Below are 23806 nucleotides of genomic sequence, written 5' to 3'. Positions count from 1 at the left end.
CAGAAACATCTACAGATGGCACCACATGGGGTACCAAAGGTACTCAAAGAATTTAGTTTGATAAATGTTGCCATAAACAGGAAATTGAGTTGGCACTACAGACAGGATTCAATTAAACACAGACCCCCAGTTAAATCCTCCCAACTCCTAACAGTTACATGAGGCAATTAAAAAATGTCATTATCAGCAGGTTCATCCTTTAGCTGCACTTACTACTGTCATCTGTCTACTGAGTCCACCCCCCCGTATATGCTACTGCTAAGAAAGTCTTACATGACATGGATTTCAAACACCCCCCCAAGCCCTCTCCATGATAATCTATCAGAAGTCTTTCATTTGCAACCTACAGCTGAAGACAAGGTAGAATCTATACTGGCCCCATTACAGATGAGCTCATGCATTTTATACTTCATAACAAGTCTTGAAGGTCGTCTCCCAAACTTGCTAACAAAGTACAGTTGTCAGTTCCACAGGGATTTTAGAAAATGACCTTCAGTTAATTCCTCTACACTATTTCTTCCTGTATGTGGTATGCTGCTCAACTACAATACTGCACCTCATTTTTCTGACTTTATCCTCTCCATCTACTGCTTACCCTTTAATACCACTTCTGGTGACATTTTAGGAACTTACCGACACCTTTAATGTCTTTAAATTTTCTTTATTTTGATCTATAAATGTTTTCTTATTTTCATCCTTAATATGATCTATAAATCTATAAATCATTTACAATTAAAATGGTTCAGTTTATATCTGAAAATGTGTCTCAATACACCTACCTACTTACTTCTTAAAGAGGCATATAATCAGATGACAGCAGCACACACCGAGTCACCCTTAAGTTCCGTTCGTATTACTTGAAAACACCATCTAATATTCAGAGTGCCTACTTGGTGACACCAGTAAACAGCCTAAGGTGCACACTTACCTCTGCACAAAAGCATCATCTATCCGCTCTTCCTCTCTTATGGGCTCTAAAGTGGGCGCCATTATCTCAGGCACTTCCATCACAGCAGGCAGTGAAGGTCTTTCCTCTTCCATTACCAGTTCTTCAATGCTTAAAAACAAATGCAACTTATATAATTCATTTTTTAAACAGCAGCTGTTTAAAACAGCAAATTTCAAGATACTAACTTTCTGCAACATTCACAAAAATAGTTCCTGACCTGATAAGTGTGTGTATACTATGTAAACATCAGAATCCTTGGCTGGATTTCCATCCTCTTCACTCACTGATATTTTCATCATGACAATACTAGGCTAACAATGTACTTTCACTATTGTACAGATACTTGCTTAATAACACTGAAATGTATTACTCAAAAAACATATAATAATGAGGAAATAAAGGTGGTACCGTCAAGTCTCTCCCATTTTTATTTCACATCTGATTTCAAACCCCTTTCATTTTTAAGATCATATATTCAAAAGAAAAATAACTACAACCGAGAAAGTAGATGGATAGAAACCATAAAAGCAAAAGAACGACTTTTATTTTAAGAAAAACTCTTGCTTCACATTATGCTTTCAACAATCTTTCCATTTGGAAATAACTCCACAATGTAAACATTTTTCAGCAGACTACTGAGAGAACTGCCCAGTGATTAACTCAAACAGCTGATTAAGATGTTTTTTCCCTTCTGATTTCCTGGACATTTTTATTTAACATGTCTAATCTATAGCCTTTTTCTGCACCATACAGTAGCGCTGAGGGAATCTCACTGTTTCTAGATTATATATTAATTTTCCTATAGTTCAGGCATCACCATCTTACATCACAGATTCCTGGGATTTTTTTGAACAGTATTAACTCCTTTCAGTATGCATACAGATATGAGGAAGGCTGTCATATGTTAACCGTACACATGGTGTCTCTCTCTGCCTTAATACTCCAAGAAGGTATTGAATGTATTAGGTTTCATCTAAACAAGTATACAAGTATAGATAATTCTCTTGTTGAATTATACAACTCCATCTTAGAAATAGTACTAGAAAAAAAAAATTTGTTTCTGTTTAATCATAGATACTATAAAACAACTATGGGGTCCTCAGTAGCTCCAGCCTTTGCCAGCTTAGTAGTAGGCTGGCGGGAAAGAGAAATTTTTGAGTAAACTAGATTTTGCTAAAAAAAAAAAATATATTTTTATCGGCGGTTTGTCGATGATTTGTTTTACTATAAGCAAAGATCAATTAGAACTCAGTAACCCCAATCACATCTTAGCCAGTATTAATTGTTCCACGTTTTTTAAATTTGTATTAGGAGGTGAAGGATGCACACTTTGTTTCTTACATGTACATTTAAATTGGGACGCTAGTAACAATAAATTTATAAGTAAAATCCATCATAAGAGTACCTTTTCCAACAGCTATCTTCACCATAGAAGTAATCATCCTAACTTTATAAAAAGCAACATACCTAGAAGCCAGTATACAACAGCTTCTATGATGACAAGTGAAGATAGTGATTTATTTAGATGAGGTAAACTTTATTACTATCTTATTTAAGGAAAAAGGCTATAGATTAGACATGTTAAATAAAAATGTCGAGGAAATAATTTCCAAGAGATCTGAAGAATTTGAACCCATGTTAGTATAAGGGCTTCAGCACAAAAAGATAAATAATTTTTTTACAGAGGAAACAGCTATGCCATAGAAATTCTGTAGATAGTACTGACATCAGAAATATTATATCTAATAACTGGAAGATAAAAGAAAAGAGTAATATTAAACAAATGTTACAACATGACCACACTAAAGTTAGGGCTCCACATACCAACAAAAATAAAGGCACTTTTAAGTGTAAAGGTTGTGCTGCTTTGTAGGTTTATATATGAAGGGTCCTACATGATGTTAGAACATTTACAGTACACTACAGAAAATACCTGGAAAATATACTTACTAGAATAAAGGGATAGTATACATAGCTTTGTGTTTAAGCTGCACAACTTAGTATATAGGAATGAGCACTAGGAAGTTGGGCACCAGGATTAATGAACATATTTATGACATTAAAACAAAGAATGAAAATGATGCCCTATATAAACATACTATTAGGTGCACTAATTTATCAGACGTTACTATTTGCAGTGGTAGAACACATTCCTTATGATTTAAGGGAAGGAAATTATAAAAATCAGGTGGAGCAAAATGAAACTGAATGGCAAGTAAGATTAGAGGCAGGCAAACCACCAGGTTTAAATGAAACCATAAATATTAAATATTATTTGAAGAACTGTAGGTTGGCTAAAGGAATTTAGATGTTAAAGGGTTAAATAGAGTGGGAATTAACATTGGTCATGTTTTTTAATTGTATTTTTATTCTGCTTGGTTAATATCATTTTATTTCAAGTATTTAAGCTCAAGGTTGAGAGGGTGGCCTAATGGTTAAGGTGTTTGCCTTACAAACACAAGGTGCAGGGTTTGAGTATCACAAGGGATAATTGGCCAGGCTTAAAATGGCTCGCAAGGGCAGTTAGCTTAGTACTAATCTATGAATCTATGTATCGTTTGTGCAATTAATTTCTGAAGAAGTCTAGTGCTATGAATGAAAGTGTGAAATAAAGTTACATCAACGCTAAAGAGTTGCTTTCAAGGCTTGTCTTCTGGCTTAACAGTGCTTTTAAGTATTATGAGACAGGAGGTTCTGGAATTGGGTCCAGAATCCAAGATGGGTAAAGCACATGAGGCCAAAGGAAAGGGAACCAAATCTGTCGAGGCCAGTAAGGAGCAATGAGGATGACTTTGCTCTTCAATCGAGCAGCTTTCTGTAGAAATTTGGGAATTAGAGGAGTTGGGAGGGTTAAGTATAGAGAAGACCGGAGGGCCAATTGTGATTCCCTTGTGGAGGGTTCAGGGCAAAGAAGCTGATGCATTTGTTGTTTAGAGGAGATGCAAAAAGATCGCAGCAAGGCTGGCCCCACTGACAGAAAATCATTATCTGTCACGTTCTTGCAGAGACATCACTCGTGAGGTAGTAGAATGGACTTCCCTAGAATATGCAATGCTATCAGAAAGAGGTTGGAAGAAATCATCCACTGCCACAATATGAGGGCTTCTTGACACAAGGGGTAAGACCTGGTTTCCCCTTGGTTGCTGATGTACCAACCTACTGACATGCTGCCTGTCTGGATTGTAATTGCCCTGAAAGGGATATTGCAATGCCTTCAATGCCAACAGCACTGCTCTCATTTCCAGGACATTGATATGTGTGTTGGCCTCTTCAGGGGACCAACTGCCTTGTACTGTTTTCCCCAGAAAGTGCCCCCTGCAATCTGGGAGGTGTCCGTGGTCACTATAGACTTGGGCTGAGGGAGTACAAAAGGATGGCCTTGTAGAACAATAGTTATGTACTTACCATAACTTGGTATCTGTGTTGTCCTATTTCATTATTCATCATGTCTGGGTTTTGGATCTGATGTCGGATGAGATCCGGCACTTTACAGAGTAGATTCAAGGCTCAAGCTCCTCCCACTTCCATAATCCCTTTCTACCTTTAAACCCTCAGATCAAGTTTGCTGACCAAGGATAGAAAACCACCAAGGCACCTTACTATCTACCTAGACATAGGCAACAATAGCATTAGAACTGCAAGAGGCAGAAGCTCAAGGGTCCGAACCCCAGCCTCTCCAGAACCACCAGAAACATGGAAAGGGGAAGGAGGGCAGAAGGTGATTAATAATGAAATAGGATAAACATAGATACAAAGTTATGGTAAGTACATAACTATTTATCTGATGTTATCCATTTCATTATTTATCACGTCTGGGTCAGAATTCCCAGCTACAAAGAACCCTGGGTGGCCCTAAGGAAGGATGTGCCTGAGCACTGTGGAACCAAAAGATGGTCTGCCCAGGGAGATCATATCCAGTTTACAATGAGCAACAAAAGTGTGAGGAGTGGACCATTAAAGGACATCCTGGCAGCGAAGGCTGAAGTAGTAGCCACTGACTGAAGAGAATGCACCTTAGGAGGATGAGACAGCTCCATCTTTGTCAGAGAGTAAACCATGGAAATACAACTAGAGATCTATTTAGAAATTGTTAATTTTGAGACTGCTTGGCCACACCTGTTCAATAACTTGATCACATTTTCTGAAAGATTTAGTCTGATGTAAACAGAATCTCAGCTGACGATGTACATCCAAGGTATGAAGAAGATATTCACCCTTAGAGTGATTAGGGAAGAAAACAGGCAACTGGATGTCCTGGTTAAAATTTCTTTCAGTAGCAACTTTAGGCATAAAGGAGGGATTAGTTCATAAGGTTACCCTGTCCTTATGAAAAAACAATATATGGCAGTTTAGAAGATAAGGCCAGCAATTTAGAATCCTTCTTGGCCGAGGTAACAGCAATTAGAAAGGTGTTTTTCCATGAAAGATATTTCAGATCACAGGAATGAGCAAAACGGACTTTGGGTGAGAGATTGCAGCATCAATCAGATCCTAAGGAGGGGCGGGATCTTTGACTGGAGGCCTAACAAGAAAGATGCCCTTCATGAAGGCCTTACATAACCTAGAGGAAAAGGTGGGTCCAACATTGGCATGGAAATCAGAAATGGCCGCAAACTGCAATTTGATAGTCGAAAATCTGGCCTCCTCCTGAAACAGGGATGTCAAGAAGAGAAGGATATCTGGAATAGGAGCTAAAAAAGGATCCAGATTTCTTTGCTCCCCACAAGGAAAAATGTTTCCACTTACTACAGTAGACCTTTTGAGTAGAAGGTTTCTGCGAGGCCAGAATAATTTTCCTTACGGGAGAAGCCAACCTGGACTTCTTTACTAGGACTGAAGTGGAGAAACCATACGATCAGGTGAAAAGACCGAAGACTGGACAGTGGTTTTGATGGGTGAGAGACAAGATCCAGAAGAGGATCTAGTATCCAGGGAGGATACTTGAGATGAGACCTGAGGAAGGAGAACCACACCTGATGAGGCCAGAAGGGAGCAATGAGCATCACAAACTCCTCAGTCTGAAGGCCACGCTCTCTCAACCCAAGACTGGAACAGCCAGTCATGAGGAAAAGGGAAACACTTGCACCACACTACCAGTCTCACACAGACCAGTCATATCTGCACCAGCAAATAACACGCATAAATACAAAAAAACATACTCGGAGGCTCTAAATAAAAATCTGCCAAAGCAGCAGAGACCTCCAAAGCAGACATCGAAGCAATCCCCACCCCCCCAACAATAACCACGTATCACACACTTCACAAAGTCAGTGTGCCACGCAATCACAGCCCTTAAGGCTAAATAACACATCCAATACACTAGTAATAGGTGACCCTATTGTCAGGCACACTGACGTCCCACTCACTAGACTGAACAAGGAGGTTACTGTAAGCTGCCTGGCGAGCGCCAGGATCCGCCACATAACACAAGCACTCAGGTCACTCCAGAACAGGTACAAATATGACTCTGTCATTGTCCATGTTGGTGTGAATGACCTGAGACGTACCTCCCTGGACTACATGAAAAGAGACATAGAGGAGCTCTCTGATCATGTAGCCCAGGCCGGTATGACCCTGACCCCGAGCAGCATCTTGCCCTCACCAAGAATGATACTACAGTAAAAAGATAAAATGATCAATTTTAACAATTGGCTAAGCTTTTGGTGTCGTTCAAAGGGGATCCAGTGTCTGTCAGCCTGGGATGACATGCTCGACAAGCCACGTTGCTTCGCTAGAGACGGCTTGCACCTGTCGCCCTTAGGCTTTCGAATACTGGCTAAAGCTCTTGCCTCCCCCATAGTGCCTTTTATAGGTAAGGCTCAAAAGACAAACCCACCTCCGTAAACAACACAAGAAACCAAAAACTGAGGGTAATGCTACTCAATGCCAGAAGTCTAAACCTCAAAATGCACGCACTCGAGGCACTCCTCAGTATGGAGAGAATCGATATCTCTGCAGTAACAGAAACCTGGTTCAAGGCTCCAGAGAGCACTCCAGCACTACCAGGCTATAACTCATACCATACCTTTCGGCCCCAGAACCCAGACCGAAATATAAAAGGCGGGGGTGTATCCATTTTCATCAAGGATACCCACACCTCCAGGTTAGTGGCACAGCACGAGGCCTCGGAGACCATCCATGTGCAACTAACAGTGGGCAAAGCTGCTTTTCAGATTGTAGCTTGCTACAGATCACCCACCTTGTCTCAGGACCCCCACTCAGTATTCCTGAGAACACTGGAAAATATGAAGGTCCCACCTAACACCATGATATTGGATGATTTCAACTACCCAAACACTGACTGGCAAAACTACTCAAGTACTAACTCCTTTGCCCAACGCTTCCTAGAGTTTATAAACTCAAACGCTCTGGAACAACTGGTCACCATTCCCACAAGAGGTGACAACATATTGGACCTGATCATCACCAACATGGGGGATCAGTGTTCCACACCAGAGGTAAACACGTCATTGGTAAGATCAGACCATAAACTAATCACACTGGACATCCACATCCGGACCCCACCCCCCAGTCAAGGAAACCACTGTGAAAAACTTTTCAAAAGCAAACTTCACACTTCTCAAGACGGAGGTGGAAAGTTTCAAAGCCCCTTGCTAAAGGATAATGCTGTCCAAACCGCAGAATCCTTTACAAATGCACTCTATGAGCACCTACAGGAATGCATGGATCGAGCCACCCCAAGTAAAACCAAGACTCACTCCTCCAAAAAGATGAAACCAGTCTGGTGGACCCCAGCCATAAACAAGCTATACAACAGGAGGAGGAAACTATTACATGACAGAGCAAAATCCCAAAAAGGGAAGGCATCCCTGATCAGTATCCGCAAGAAACTACGATCCTTCATAAAATCATCCAAGGCCAGCTTCGAAAGAAAAATTGCCAAAGACTTTAAAGATAATCACAAAGCCTTCTTTAACTATGTCAAGAATCTAGGTGGCAACTCTCAGATCTGCTCTGAGCTAATGCAAAATGGCAAATAATACACTGAACCAACTGACACTGCCAACATCCTGGCTGACAGGTTCAGTGCAAACTTTACCCCTCCCCCCCACCCCAAAAGGGCCAGTGTCCATCCCAGAAGAATGTAGAGCCCCAGATATCACAGACACACAGGTGAAAACAGCCCTTTCCAAAGCCAAAAACACAGCATCAATAGGACCACACGGTATCCCAGGCTGCGTCTTACACGAGCTCCAAAATGAACTAACCCCTCACCTAAATTCACTGTTCAAACTCAGCCTTACCACAGGCTAGGTACCCAAAGAATGGCGTACAGCAACAGTTATCCCACTTTACAAAGGTGGTGCCACAATGGATCCTGGGAACTATCGCCCTATAAGCCTGACTAGCTTGGTCTGCAAAGCTATGGAGCACATCATCATGGAACTCATTAACAGAGATATTGGGAACCTCCAGACAATGGACCCTACCCAATTCGGCTTTGTTAAAGGCAGATCTTGCCTCCTAAACCTAGTTGAATTCTTTGAAACAGTTACCAAGGCCATAGATGATGGAAAGGTAGTCCGCACAGCCTACCTGGACCTCGCAAAGGCCTTCAACACCATTCCCCACTCTGGCATTATAGATAAGCTTACCAGCTTGAACATTAACCCCTATGTCACGAGATGGGTTGCCAACTGGCTCATGGATAGAACTCACATGGTCAGAGTCGCGGGTGCTATGTCCGACTCTAATCCGGTTACAAGTGGCATCCCACAGGGCTCAGTCCTGGGACCCCTCCTGTTCGGTATATACTTCTCTGAGGTACAGGCAAGCACGGGAGGACTATGGCTGACCAAGTTTGCAGATGATTGCAAACTGGGGGCCATAATCGAGACTCTGGCTGATACAGACATCCTCCAGAAGTGTCTCACAGAGACAAATACCTGGTGTCAGAATCATGGCCTCAAGCTAAATGCCAAAAAGTGCATAGTCATCCCCTTTGGGAAAAACAAAGTGCCCACGAACTACCACATAGGTGGCAATCTACTAAGTACAGAAGATGTAATTAAGGATCTGGGGACCCAAGTAGATAGCAACCTCTCCTTTGATAATCACATTGCCAAAGTGGTTAGAAAATCCTTCTATGTAGCTCATCTAATCACAAAAGGGTTCACATCTAGGTCAAGAGAGGTTACTATACCCCTCTACTCATCGCTCATCAGGACCATACCTTACACGACACCTGCAACAGCTGGAAAGACCACAGAAGTACCTCACCAAGAGGATCGTGGGCCTCAAACAGATGCCCTATGCAGCTCGACTAAAACTCCAGCTCTACTCGGTTGCTTACCACCTACTCAGAGGTGATCTCTGCCTGACGTACAAGGCTATGTCTAACCCGGAATTAATGGACATGCTCCACCTCAAGAAAACCAAATCTTTTAGAGCCACACGCTCTAGGGACTAAACCCTCAGCACAACAATAAATATGACATGCTGGAGGGATAGATTCCTGTCCCAGAGACTTCCCTTGCTCTGGAATAGAATCCCAATCTATGTTAGGCAAAGCCCCTCACTGACTCTCTTCAAGAAAAATCTTGACGAGTGGATGGGAAATCATAAATTTACCCCTGGGATCACTTCAGTGGCCCTGCTGAACAGAGGCTCAGGAAACTAATCTAAAAGGGAGGTGAAAGCTAACACATTCTGGCTAGGCTTATAAACGCCCTTGGGCAGATAGCCTAGTACCTACCTATGAACCTAAGTATTTCGGGGATTAGAAGAATGGGAGGGTAAGCATAAATGAGACCCAAGGGCCAACTGCGTGAATCAGGGCAAAGTATCTGCTGCATTTGTTATTCAATGGGGAAGCAAACAGATTGCAGTAGGATTAAGCCCCAATGGGCGAAAATCTGAGCTGCCACTGACTGATTGAGAGACCACTCATGAGGAATCAGGATGGATCTGGTGAGCTTTTCTGCCAAGACAATGGACTCCCCCCAGGTATGTGCACTGCAAAGAGAAAGCAACAGAGGTTGCCAATTCCCACACTTTCATGGCCTCTATGCACAACAGGTAGGACCATGTTCCCCCTTGTTTATTTATATACCAGACTCCTGACATGTTGTCTGTATGAATTGCTACGGTTCCCAGAGGAAGGCAATCGAGAAAGGTTTGCAAAGAGAAGATGACTGCCCTCATCTCCAGGACATTTATGTGCAATTTGGTCTCTGAAGGGGATCACGTGCCTTGGACAGTCCTGTCCTGAAAATGACCCCACCCCAACAGGGAAGCATCCTTGGTTGACATGGGACGAGAAAATGGCCTGCCCCAAAGGAGATTCTCTGACTGAAGCCACCACTGCAGGTGCCGTCTGCAAACAGGAGTCAACAGAGTAGGCACAGACATCAGATGAGACAGAGTAGACTACTGCACAGCAAGTGTCCTTTGAAGCACCCACATGTGGTATCTCGCTAGAGGAACAAGGAAAATAGCCACTGACATGGACCCCAGTGCTCTCAAAATAAAGTGTGCCTGCAGTGATGGAACCTCAAAGATGGCTCTGATCTGCTATCTGGTCAAGTCCACTCTATGGGGAGGCAATGTTGCAATCTTTGTGTTTGCGCTGAGATGAGTCCCAATGAACTCCCAGCTTTGTACCAGAGAAAGCTTCGACTTTGCCAAGTTGACAGTAATCCCTAGCCCTTCGAAAGTGTGTAAGATGCCTCATGGGGGCTGTGAGAAGCCAGTCATCCAGGTACGGAAAAACCTGAAATCCCTGAAGGCTCAGATGAGCTGCTACAACTGCCAAGCATTTGGTAAACACCCTGGGGACTATGGTGAGTCCAAATGGTACAGCTCTTAACTAAAAAGATAGTTTCCAATCCAGAAGTGCAGGTGCTTCCTGGAGCCCCTATCTTGATATGATAAGTAGGCATCCTGGAAGTCTATGGACCACATCCATTCGTCCTTCTGCCGTAGGGACAGAATGAATTGAACAGTGACCATCAGGATCTTTGACTACTTGACCAATAAGTTCAGTTTTCTGAGGTCCAAAATTAGACGCAGTTCCCCTGTCTTCTTTAACACCAAAAAGAAGCAGGAATAAGCTCCAGATCATCTTTGACCTGTTAGGACATCCTGGATGGCTCTTTTTTCTAGAAATGCCAAAACTTCTTGTTGGGTGGTTCTCTCGGACTGGGTGACACATTGGGGAGAACCAACTTGCAAATAGGGGGAGGTTGGGAAAAGGGAATGTAATAACCCCTGGATATAATCTTGAGCACCCACTGATCATTTGTTATGGACGCCCAGGCATTTGGGTGCAACGTAAAATGACCCCCCCGACTGCCTCCAGGGTAGGACGGCCAGGCAACGCCTTAGGGGTGCTGAAAAGGCTTCTCAGAGAAAGGTTCCCTGGAGCCATGATTTTGAGGACCCCCTCTGCCCCTAGGGCGGCATCTACTATTGAATCCCCTTCCTCTGCCACTGGAAGAGGATTCTTCTGGAGCATCTTGGAAAGAATCCCGTAACTTGCAGAACCATAGTTTCTTACCACACTGTTGGTTTTTGGGAAAGGACCTTTGGAGAGTAGAAAATTTGATCCTGACTGCCAAGAGAGTCTTGCCCTCCAACTCACTGCGAGCTACAGTTTTTCTTTGACAGAAGGCCCAACTAGCGAGGAACCATCAAATCAGGCATTAGTAAAGGACACCTTGAAGGGTTTTGCGAACCTGCATAACCACAGCCAGGCATGACACCTGACAGCAATGCCTGCACTGGCCACTCAAGAGGTACCTTCCGCCGCAATGGCAATAAAGCTCATCGAGGAAAACTGGTAATAGAGGAGAGAGTGATAAGCCTGGGAGATACCTTCTTCAGATCCTCCACCGGCATCAAATGTAAAAGAGACTTGGTGAGCTCGGCGACCAGATCTCTTTGGAGGCGAGTAAAATGCACTAAATAATTAAGGGCTCTCAGGCCAAAAGTGGCTGAAGCATAAACGTGCTTCCCATGTCTGTCAATCGCCTGAGATTCACAGTTTGGGGGGTGTACACTGAAGCTCTCTTCCTCAAACTCCTCCTTTGTGGCTGCTGCAACCATGATAGCATCGACTGGCACTCCCTTGCTCCAGTGTGTTCAGTCTGCGGGGGCAAGGGGGTTCAGAAACCTATCCGCTTGTTTAGGAACAAGGTTCCTTCCATGCCCTGTGTGCGATGAGATCAGTAAGGTCATCCACACAGGGGGGAGGGATCGGACTTATGAAGTATATGGCCTCTCCCGAAAGCCTTCAGGAATACAGATTCCTCCGAGGATGGGAGTTGGGGAGACCAACCGCCTTTCGGCTCCAAAAGTTCCAAAATGTCACCGAAGGAAACGTTAGCAAGCAGAGATCTGGGGTACTCGTCCCCTTCATCGAAATCTGCGTCCTCCATGAGGGACTCCATTGGGGAGCCCAAGTGCCTCCTTTTACAAGTCTCTACTGAAGTGGCTCTTCTATAAGGGGCTCAGAAGAAAGCCTAACGCGCCATATGAGAGCTAAAAAGGGAAGGGAGGAAGACCGAAAAAACTAACTACCCAAAAAATAGAGAAAAGATACAGTAACCTATAGAAAACACTTTAATGGACAATGCAAGCCAGGAATCATGTCTGTAGCTAAATGCGACAAACAGGATCTGAGGATTTGAAGGTAGATAGGAATTATTTGAGCGGGAGGAACTCAAGCCTAAAATCTACTTTTTAAAGTGCCGGATCAGATCTGACATCGGATTCAAGACCCAGACATGATGCCTTTCTGTGTTGGAGGGAAGCCTTTTAGCTTAATTTTGTTTCTTAGAACTAGCCAGTTTTCTAGTTTCAGCACTCAAATCTGTTTCTTTAGCTCAGCACTTGTTCAGAACTCATTGTAAGCACTAAATAAACTACAAATTACTACAGCACTCAACTTTCCTCACTTATCTACAGGAAAACAGTTTTTAGTACTTAATAAATAAGCACCTATCCAGGCATGTCTAAGAGTCAGCTCCCAGTGTTTTCTCCTGTCTACCTGATGAATCAGGGCATCTTGGGGCAATGCAGCGATTGCCTCATGTACACAGACAACCCTCTCCTCCTACCACCCAACACTACAACCTGTGAGAGATGCACTTATATAACCAAAGTGGAAGCAAGACTCTCTTTACCCAAGACTGTACTAGACAGTCAAGAGGAGAAGGTAAACACTTGCACCACACCACACTCATCACAAAGTCCCTTAAAGGGGTGGGAGGTTGGCATAACGGTTAAGGCGTTCACCTTGCAGACACAAGGTGCAGGGTTTGATTCTCACATGTGGTAACTGGCTAGATTTAAAATGGCCCACAAGGGCAGTTAGCCTAGTACAAATCTATGAACCTACACCACCAAAACACACACACACAAACACAAAACACATACCTACATTCGTGGAGGCTCTCAAAAAAATCTACCCAAGCAACAGGACTTCCAAAGCAAAAACGCAAGCAACCTCCAACCCCCAAAACAACCCAATGACACATAGCCCACAAACTCAGTGTGCCACTCAACCACAGCCCATAAGGCATAACAACGTACCTAACACTCTAGTTATAGGTGACTCTATAGTCAGGCACACTGATATTCCACTCACCAGGCTAAACAAGGAGAAAGTCACGGTCAGCTGCCTGTCAGATGCCAGGATCTGCCACATAACCCATGCACTCAGGTCACTCCACAGCAAGTACAAATATGACTCTGTCATTGTCCATGTTGGTGTGAATGACCCGAGACGTACCTCCCTGGACTACATGAAAAGAGACATGGAGGAGATTTCGGATCTTGTAGCCCAGGCAGGTATGACCCTAGCTCTGAGTAGCATCCTGCCATCACCCAGAATGATACCACAGTACAAGTCCAAAATGATTGACTTCAACAATTGGCTAAGCTTCTGGTGTCATTCTAAGGGGATCCAGTATCTGTCTGCCTGGGATGACATGATGGACAGACAATGATGCTTTGCCAGAGATGGGCTGCACCTGTCGCCTTGGGATTCCGGATACTGGCTAAGGCTCTAGCCACCCCTATAGTGCCTTTTTTAGGCAAGATTCAAATGACAAATTCACCACTGTAACAGGTACAAGCAAGCAAAATCTGAGGGTAATGCTACTCAATGCTAGAAGTCTAAACCTCAAAATGCACTCACTCGAGGCACTCCTTAAAATGGAGAACATCGACATCTGTGCAGTGACAGAGACCTGGTTCAAGGCTCCAGAGAGCACCCCTGCATTACCAGGCTACAATTCATACCACACCTTTCGGCCACCTAACTTGGACTGAAGCACTAAAGGCGGAGGCGTGTCCATATTCATTAAGGATATCCACACCTCCAGACTAGTTGCTCAGCATAATGCATCTGAGATTATCCAAGTGCAACTAACTCTGGGCAAGACTACAATACAAATTGTAGCTTGCTACAGATCCCCCACCATGCCCCAGGATTCCCACTCCTCATTTCTTGATACACTGGAAAATATTAGGGTACAACCTAACACCCTAATAATGGGCGATTTCAACTACCCCACCATTAACTGGGAAAACTACTCATGTACTAACTCTTGTGCTCAATGTTTTCTGGAATTCATAAATTCCAATGCCTTGGATCAACTTATCCACACCCCCACCAGGGGCAGCAATATCCTAGGACCTGGTCATTACCAACATGGGCAACCGGTGTACCACACCAGAGGTCAATTCCTCGTTGGTCAGATCCGACCACAAGCAAATCACCCTAGACATCCACATCCCAGCCCCCCCATTAGGAAAACCACTGTAAAAAATTTCTCCAAAGCCAACTTCACGCTTCTTTAGACAGAAGTGGCAAACTTTACAACACCCATGCTGACGGACAATAGAGATACAACTGCTGAATCCTGTACAATTGCACTTTATAAGCACTTACACGAGTGCATGGATCGTGCAATCCCTAACAGAACTAAGATGCTATCCTCCAAAAAAAGGAAGCCAATCTGGTAGTCCCCTGCTATAAACAAACTCTACAATAGAAGAAAGAAACTGTTTCAAAAAAGAGTAAAATCCCATGATTGGAGGAACTCCGTGGTCAGCCTCAGTAAGAAGCTGAGATCCCTCATAAAATCCTCGAAAGCTAGTTACGAAAACAAAATTGCCACTGATTCTAAAGACAACCACAAAGCATTCTATAGCTATGTCAAGAATCTCAATGGCAACACTCAGATCTGCTCTGAGTTACAGCACAATGGCACTAAATATACAGAAACAACTGATATTGCCAACATCCTGGCAGATAGGTTCAGTGCTAACTTTACTCCTCTCTCATCCCCTAAAGGGCCCATCTCTATACCGGAAGAATGCAAAGTACCTGTAAACACGGCTGCACAGGTAAAAAAAAAACTCTCCAAAGCCAAGAACACAGCATCCATGGGACCTGACAACACCCCAGGCTGCGTTCTACATGAACTACAGAATGAACTGGCATCCCACCTAAGTACCATGTTCAATCATAGCCTCACCTCAGGCTTTATGCCCATTGAATGGCACACAGCAACGGTTATCCCACTCCACAAAGGGGGAGCCACCACGGACTCCGGGAACTACCGCCCCATTAGCCTGATGAGCCTGGTCTGCAAGGCTATGGAATGTATCATCATGGAACTTATAAACAATGACATTGGTAATCTCCAAACTCTGGACCCTACCCAGTTCGGGTTTGTAAAAGGCAGATCATGTCTCCTAAACCTGATTGACTTATTTGAAGCAGTCACCAAAGCTGTAGATGAGGGTAAGGTGGTACACACAGCCTATCTAGATCTCGCCAAGGCTTTCGACACCATCCCCCACTCTGGAATTATAGACAAACTCACTAAACTAGGTATAAATCCCTATGTCACAAGATGGGTTGCCAACTGGCTCACTGACCGAACCCACACTGTGAAAGTAGCAGACTCTAAATCCAACTTCAGACCAGTGACAAGTGGAGTACCACAGGGTTCAGTCCTAGGTCCTCTCCTGTTTGGTATCTACTTCTTTGAAGTACAGGCTAACGCAGAAGGTCTTTGGCTAACAAAGTTCGCAAACTAGGAGCCATAATCAAATATCCTAATGATGTGGGCATCCTACAAAAGGGCCTCACTGAGACAGATGCCTGGTATCAAAGCCATGGCCTCAAGCTCAATGCCAAAAAGTGTATGGTCATCCCTTTTGGTAAAAACTCTCTACCCATGAACTACCACATAAGCAGTAGTCTACTTAACACCGAAAGTGTGATAAGAGTAGTCTCTCCTTTGATAATCACATCGCCACAGTAGTCAGGAAATCCTTCTACGTGGCACACCTCATCACAAAAGGTTTCTCATACAGGAAAAAAGAGGTCATTGTTCCCCTCTATGAATCACTCATTAGACCCATTATAGAGTACAACGCCCCTTTTGGTATGTACCTCACAAGACATCTACAACAACTGGAAAGGCCACAGAAATACCAAACAAAAAGGATTACCGGCCTCAAACAGATAACCTACGCAGACCATCTCAAAAAACTAGCTTTACTCTGTCGCATATCGCCTACTCAGAGGCGATCTCTGCCTAACATACAAAGCTATGTCAAACCCAGAGCTGTTGGACTTGCTCCACATAAAGAAATCCCAATCCCGCCGAGCTACACGCTCTAGGGACCTAAACCTTGTCACCACAATAAACAGAACACGCTGGAGGGATAGATTCCTGTCTCAGAGACTTCCCATACTCTGGAACAAACTACCTATCTTTATCAAACAAAATTCTCATTAGCACTCTTCAAGAAAAATCTTGATGATTGGATGGGAGATAGGAAATTCACCCCAGGGATCACTTCTGTGGCTCTGCTTGACAGAGGCATAGGAAAATAATTTTCTTGGGTGGCAATAGCCAGGGTACCGTTTGGCTAGGCTTATATAGGCCCTAGGGCCAATAGCCTAGTACCTACCTATGAACCTATGGATAACATCAGATCCTGATCTGATCGAATCCATCACCAAAGGTATTTCTTGCATGCCTGTGATTCTTATTTGCGCTGAAATGCACTGGTAAAGAATTGTGTTGCTAGCATCAACTGAAGAACTCTCATATGAAATCTTGTTAGAGGAATTAGAAGTTATGTACTTACCATAACGTTCCATCTGAGTAGGTGAATTCATTTGTCTGCAACCTGTGGGTATGGATCCGATATCGGATCCGAACCGGCATGGTTTATCCAGCTATGGATCCGAGCTCCTAGCTCCTCCCCTCACCCATAATGCCCTGCTCTCCCTACATGACCTCAGATCGAGTTTGCCCTGTATCAAATACCCTAATCAAAGGGTAACACATTCTATGCAGGAAACTGACAAGGCCAGGGGGATAGGAGGGTGGGATGGTTGCAGACAAATGAATTCACCTACTCAGATGGAACGTTATGGTAAGTACATAACTTCTAAATCTGAAGTAGGAGATTCATTTGTCAGCAACCTGTGGGACAGAGTCCCCAGCTACCTGAATCTTGGGCGGCCGTCATGGAAGGATATTCTGGAGCACCGTGGAGCCAAAGGATGCTCTACCTCTAGACGTGATATCCAGCTTGTAATGAGAAATAAAGGTATGAGATGAAGTCCAAGTGGCTGCTGAACAAATGTCATCCAGAGGAATCCTAGACTTAAAGGCTGCTGAGGTAGAAACAGACCGGGTTGAATGAGCATGGACTCCGTCCTGTGCGGACCTCCCGGAAGCTTGGTAAGCTAATAGAATACACTGGGAAATCCAGCGTGACAAGGAGACTTTGAAAATTGGTTCACCCAGATTGAATTTGGCAAAGGAAATGAACAATTGGTCGGATTGCCTGTGACCAGCTGTCCTGTTAAGATAAAAACAAAGCTGCCTGTGAACATCCAATGAATGCAGCTTGTACTCGCCTTTGTTCTGATATTTAGGAAAGAAAACCGGGAGGTTGATGGACTGATTAATGTTTGCTTCCGAAGCTACCTTAGGAAGAAAAGAGGGATTGATCCTGAGGTACACATGGTCCGGATGGAAGATCAAGTAAGGCGGCTTCATGGACAGGGCTTGAAGTTCCGAAACTCTTTTGGCTGAAGTAATTGCTACTAAAAATGCAGTCTTAAGAGATAAGAATTTTAGATCTGCTGTGGCTGCAGGCTCGAAGGGGGGAGCGGTCAAGGCCTGAAGAACCAAAGAAAGATCCCATGGTGGAACCGCCTGCTTGACAGGGGGTCTAAGCAGAAAGGTGCCTTTTAGGAAGATTTTACATAACTTGGCAGACATAAGAGGCCCAGAGTCATGACCAACATGATAATGAGAAATGGCCGCTAGCTGAACTTTGACCATGGAACTACTGGTGCCATCATTAAAAAGAGTGGTAAGGAAGTCTAGAACCATGGGAAGAGGAACCGTGAAGGGATCTAGACCTTGCCGCTCCGCCCAAATGGAGAATCGCTTCCAATACTGCGGTAAGTTTTTCTGGTAGAGGGTTTATGCGCCACTACCAGAATGGCCTTAATGGGAGACGAAATACCGGGAGTCCTGATTAGGAGTGGAACTGGAGCAGCCAAGCAGTCAGCTTCAGGTTGTCCAGGTTCGGAGATGGTAGGTTCGATGGGTGTGCTATCAGATCCGGAATGGGATCTAGAATCCAAGGTGGATTCACTGAGTGAGACCTTAGGTAAGGGAACCAGATCTGCCGAGGCCAGAATGGGGCTATGAGGATCATTCTGCACCCCAACTGAGAGGCTGTCTGAAGAACCTGGAGCATCAGAGGCAGAGGGGGGTATGCATAAAGCAGACCGGGAGGCCAAGCATGCACCAGAGCGTCTCTCGGGGAATCCCCTGGAGGAGGGATTAGAGCGAAAAAACTGTCGCACTTGGTGTTTAAGGGAGAAGCAAAGAGATCGCAACAAGGAGTTCCCCACCGTGCGAAGATACATTTCGCTACTTGAGCATTGAGAGACCACTCATACGGGGAGAGAATGGTGCGACTGAGATTGTCCGCAAGGATGTTGGACCGACCCGGAATATGCGTTGCGATAAGAAAGCGGTTGGTGAAGATCGCCCATTCCCACACTCTCATGGCTTCCCGACATAAAGGGTAAGACCTGGTTCCCCCCTGTTTGTTGATGTACCAGACCACCGACATGTTGTCTGACTGAATTGCAATTGTTCCCAGGGGAAGAAAGGCTTGAAGTGCTTGCAACGCCAAGAGCACGGCCCTCATCTCCAGAACATTGATATGCAGGGAGGTCTCTGAGTTGTTCCACGTGCCTTGGACCGTCCGTCCCGCAAAATGCCCCCCCCCCACCCAAGGCGAGATGCGTCCGTGGTCACTGTGGCGAGAGGGGGAGAAGCACAAAAGGGGCGGCCTCCTTGGAGATCCTCGGAATGGAGCCACCACAAAAGAGACCGCTTGCAAGCCTTACTGACTGCAATGGGGTGATGTAGAGGGAGAGAAAGATAAGACCATCGTACTTGGAGCGTCCACTGAAGAACCCGCATGTTCAAGCGGGCGAGTGGGAGAAGAGAAATCGCTGCCGCCATGGACCCTAGTGCCCTCAGAACCAATTCCGCTGGAAATGAGCTGGAGCGGAGGATGGCCCGCACCTGGAGTCGTAGATTTCGAATTCTGTCGGTTGTGAGGAAGGCTCTTAACTGCCTCGTGTCTAACCTGGCACCTATGAATTCTATCAACTGAGTAGGGGCCAAGTTGGACTTTCCTACGTTTATCGTGATGCCTAGCCAGGGAGCTAGCTGAAGAAAGGAATCTCTTGCCAAGGATAGTAGATGCCTTGTTGGGGCGGTGAGAAGCCAGTCGTCCAGGTACGGAAAGACCTGCACCCCCTGAAGCCTCAGGTGGGCTGCAACCACTGCTAATACTTTGGTGAACACCCTGGGGGCTGTGGTGAGACCAAACGGAAGGACCCTGAACTGGTATTGACTGGCTCCCAGCCAGAAGTGAAGAAACCTCCTGGATCGTCTGTCCATTAGTATGTGGTAGTACGCATCCTTGAGGTCTGTAGAGCACATCCAGTGATTCTATCCCAGAAGGGGGAGGAGAGATTGTAAAGTGACCATCCGGAACTTCTCCTTGGGAACTGCCAGGTTTAATAGGGACAGATCTAAAATGGGACTTAGGTCCCCCGTCTTTTTTGGCACTAAAAAGAACCTGGAGTAGAACCCTGATCCGATCTGGTCTGGGGGGACGGGCTGGATGGCTCTTTTCCTCAGCAGATAGCCAATTTCTGCTGAAGCGGCCTCCCTCTGATCGGGTGGAACGTCGGGGAGGGATTTTGGTTTTGGGACGTGAAGAAAAGCGATTTTGTATCCTCTGAATATAATACGGAGGACCCAGCGGTCTGATGTTATGGACTCCCATGCCGCTAGGTGCTCCGAAAAACGTCCCCCGACTGCCTCCAGAGTGGAGCAGCCGGGCAACCCCTCAGGGTTGCTGCGCGGGTCGCTAAGAGAAAGGTTCTCTGGACCCAAAATTCCTGGGAGCCCCTCGGCCCCTGGGGCAGCGTCCGCCCTGTCCTCCTCTGCCACGGAAGGACTGGTTGTCTGGAGCGGGTTGGGATTGCTGCGACTTCCGGAACCACATCTTCTTCTGGCCCTTTTGGTTCCTAGAGTAGGACCTCTGGGGCACAGAGAAGCGTACTCCGACGGCAGACAGCGTCTTCCCGTCCTTCTCGCTCTGGACCAAGGTGTTGCGAACCATCTTGCCAAAAAGGGCAGAACCATCAAAGGGGGCGTTTGCGAAAGACGCCTTGAAGGGCTCCGTGAAATCGCAATGGCGGAGCCAGGCCTGGCGTCTCGTGACTAGGCCTACTCCTGCAGCTCTAAAGACTCCCTCAGTAGCATGGGAAAGCAACCGCATAGTGGTATTTGTCACGGACCGAAGAGTGGCCATACGGGTGGAGTGCAAAAGTTTGTCCTCCTCCGACATGGACTCTGGGGGGGATGCAGCGTATTCTTTGATAAGATCGCGCTGCATCCTAATAACATGTGCCAGATAGTTGAGTGCCCTCACTGAGAAGGTCGCTGAACTAAACATTCGCTTCCCCAAGCGGTCCATCATCCGAGACTCCTTGCTCGGAGGATGGACTGAGGGACTCTCCTGGGCGAGTTCCCTCTTGGTGGCTGCTGCCGTCAACATGGCATCTACCGGAGGTCCCTTACTCCAGTGGGCACGGTCAGCAGGGGGGCTGAGAATCCTGTCTGGCCTTTTGGGGATTGGCTCCACGGTGTCCGGTTCCTTCCATGCCCTGGTGGTAATAAGGTCCACCAGGGGGTCAGCAGGAGGGGACACCCAAGAGGTAGACAGGCCCGCTTCGAATGCCTCCAAGAACACAGACTCGTCCGACGAAGACTTTGGGGCAGACCACCCACCTCTTATACGAAGCATTTCCATGATGTCTCCAAAGGAGACATCCTCGGGGGGGTGATCTTGTGGAGCTTTCCCCTTCCTCCAAGTCTGTGTCTTCAGTTAAAGACTCGGGGGAGTCTATGTGCCTCCTTTTACACATGTGCTTGCGAGGTGCCTCCTCGGGGGGACTGTCCGAGGAGCCCTTGCAAGCAGTGTCTAATTCCACAGGAACTGCTTGGGGCATTGAAACGGGCTGTCCCAGTGGCCGGGTGACGGAAGCCTGACCCAGAGCAGATGGAGTGCGGGACGGAGACAAATTAAGTGCCGGGGGTCCGGAAGCCCTCAACAGAGCCCTCTCCACTACATCAAAAGCCAAAGGGGAGCCGGCCTCGACCAAAGGATCCGACAGTCGGCTCCCCCTCGGATCCAAGGAGTGGATCGGAGCCGGCGCCGAGCCCCACGGATCCGAGGGACCAGTGCGCTCCGACACAGACGGTGCCGAAGGCACACTGAGTCCCTCGGATACGAAACTCGGGCCAAGGCTCCAAGAGGTCAGATCCGACACACTCGAGGGCAGGGTCAGATCCGAAGTAGCCAGTACTATCGGAGCCAACCCACCCCCGGCTCCAAAGCTGCCCGGCTCAGCGCCCAACCCGGTAGCGGGTCGGAGAAGGAGCTATGGGCTTGAAAAAGGGGGTCGAGCTCCCCCCCAGGGGGGGGGGCAGGAGCACTCCCATCTGCATCTGGGCCTGGATGAACCTTCGCATCATCCGGTCCAGATCGGCGTCGGAGAGACTATAGGTCGACCTCGAAGAGGCTACCGAGGTAGGCCTTGAGTACCGCCTTGATAGCCTTGAAGGAGGTCGGGTCTCCTCCTCCTCCGGTCCCGGTGAAAAGGTTGGGGACCGGAGCAGAGAACGAGGAGAACCAGTAGCTAGAGAGGCCGGAGGAGAAGCCCGCTTAGCCGGTGCTTGTGGTGCTTCTCTCTCCGGTCCTTCTTCCTAGCTTCCCTCCCGTCCGAACCCGTAGAGGGAGTTTGAATCCCGGGAGGAGGAGCGGGAGCAGGTACCGCAGGAGCGGTAACTACCAACGGGGCGGTGGCCGAAGCCGAGTCCGGGGGCAAAAGTCCCGCCAAGACCAACTTCGACCTCCGCTCCTTCAATGCCCTGGGGTTGAACCCTGCATAGATTGAACATCCAGAAGTGAGGTGTTCAACCCCAAGGCATCGAACGCACTGAGTGTGGCCATCCGCAGGGGACAGCTTATGGCCACACTCGGAGCATTTCGAGAATATCGCCTTTGTGGCCTCAGACATTTTTTAAACAAAAAGAAAACTAACAAGTTAACAAGTAAAAAGTTAACAAACCCAGTCATACTAAAGGCCCCAAAGTAACCACGCGCACACAAACTACGCTACCAGCGAGGGGAGGGAATTACAAAAAAATAAGCAATTTAGCCAAAAATTAGTTTAAGGGGTAAGAAACCTAAAACTTTCACACACAAACTATTTTTTTTTTTTGACAAAAAATACCCTTATAAAATACTAAAATATCACTTAGCTGAAGGAGCTCAAAGATCAAGCTGTCACCATGAATGCGGCAAACTAGATCTGAGGTCATGTAGGGAAAGCAGGGCATTATGGGTGAGGGGAGGAACTCGGATCCATAGCTGGATAAACCATGCCGGTTCGGATCCGATATCGGATCCATACCCACAGGTTGCTGACAAATGAATCTCCTACTTCAGATCTAAAATTATGGCCACTGACATTGACCCCAAGGCTTGAAGAATCAACTGGGCTGATGTTTTGGTACTGTGACCTATTTTCCTGACCTGAAATATGGTAGTTTGCACTCACGAGAGAGGAAGAGAAGTCGTCACTCATATAGTGTTGAAAACTAGTACTACAAATTCCAATGTTTGAGATGGTTCTAAATGAGACTTGTAATTTATGGTTATCCCCAGACAGGAGCAAGTATGAGTGCCTGATCTCTTGCTCTTAGCAGATGCTTGGTCAGATGGTAATGAGCCAGTCATCTAACTATGGAAACACTCTGAACCCCTGCAGTCTCAAGTGAGGTGCTACCACTGCCATGTATTTGAACACCCTGGGGGCTGTGGTGAGGCCAAAGGGCAGTGCTCTGAACTGGTAGTGACTAGCTCCCAGGCAGAAGCATAAATACCTTCAGAACTGTCTGTTCATTTTTATGTGATAATACACATCCTGATGGTCTATTGAACAGATCCAGTCACCCTTGCTCAAAAAGGGCAGAACATGGACTGGACCTTGACCATCCGAAACTCTGTTTCGAACTGACCTGTTCAAGTTATTGCAATCCAAAATTGTTATCCAGTCCCATTTTCTTTGGCACTAAAGAATTTTGAGTAAGTTCTGGACTTCATCTGATTTGGTGGGACTTCTTGGATGACTCTTTTTCTAGCAGCTTTAGTATTTCTAGTGCTGCTGCTTTCCTCTGACTTGGT

At 46.0% G+C, this 23806-nt stretch overlaps 1 protein-coding gene across 1 annotated transcript in view; it reads right to left on the bottom strand.

Moving 5' to 3' along the window:
• Positions 1-621: 621 nt before the first annotated feature.
• REC8 (REC8 meiotic recombination protein) overlaps positions 622-23806 on the bottom strand; it is a 1573438-nt gene continuing 1550253 nt past the window's right edge. The window contains exons 12-13 of the mRNA XM_044058157.1: positions 929-1057; positions 622-715 (exon numbers count right to left, since the gene is read on the bottom strand). Of these exons, the coding sequence (XP_043914092.1) occupies positions 622-715; positions 929-1057 (223 nt within the window). The remainder of the gene's footprint in view (positions 716-928; positions 1058-23806) is intronic.

Source organism: Protopterus annectens, chromosome 16.part0, assembly GCF_019279795.1.
Source record: "Protopterus annectens isolate FY-2018-M chromosome 16.part0, PAN1.0, whole genome shotgun sequence".
In the NCBI taxonomy this organism is placed as follows: domain Eukaryota; kingdom Metazoa; phylum Chordata; order Ceratodontiformes; family Protopteridae; genus Protopterus; species Protopterus annectens.
Note: the sequence above shows the minus strand (reverse complement) of the source record. Positions and strands in the feature narration are given on the sequence as shown.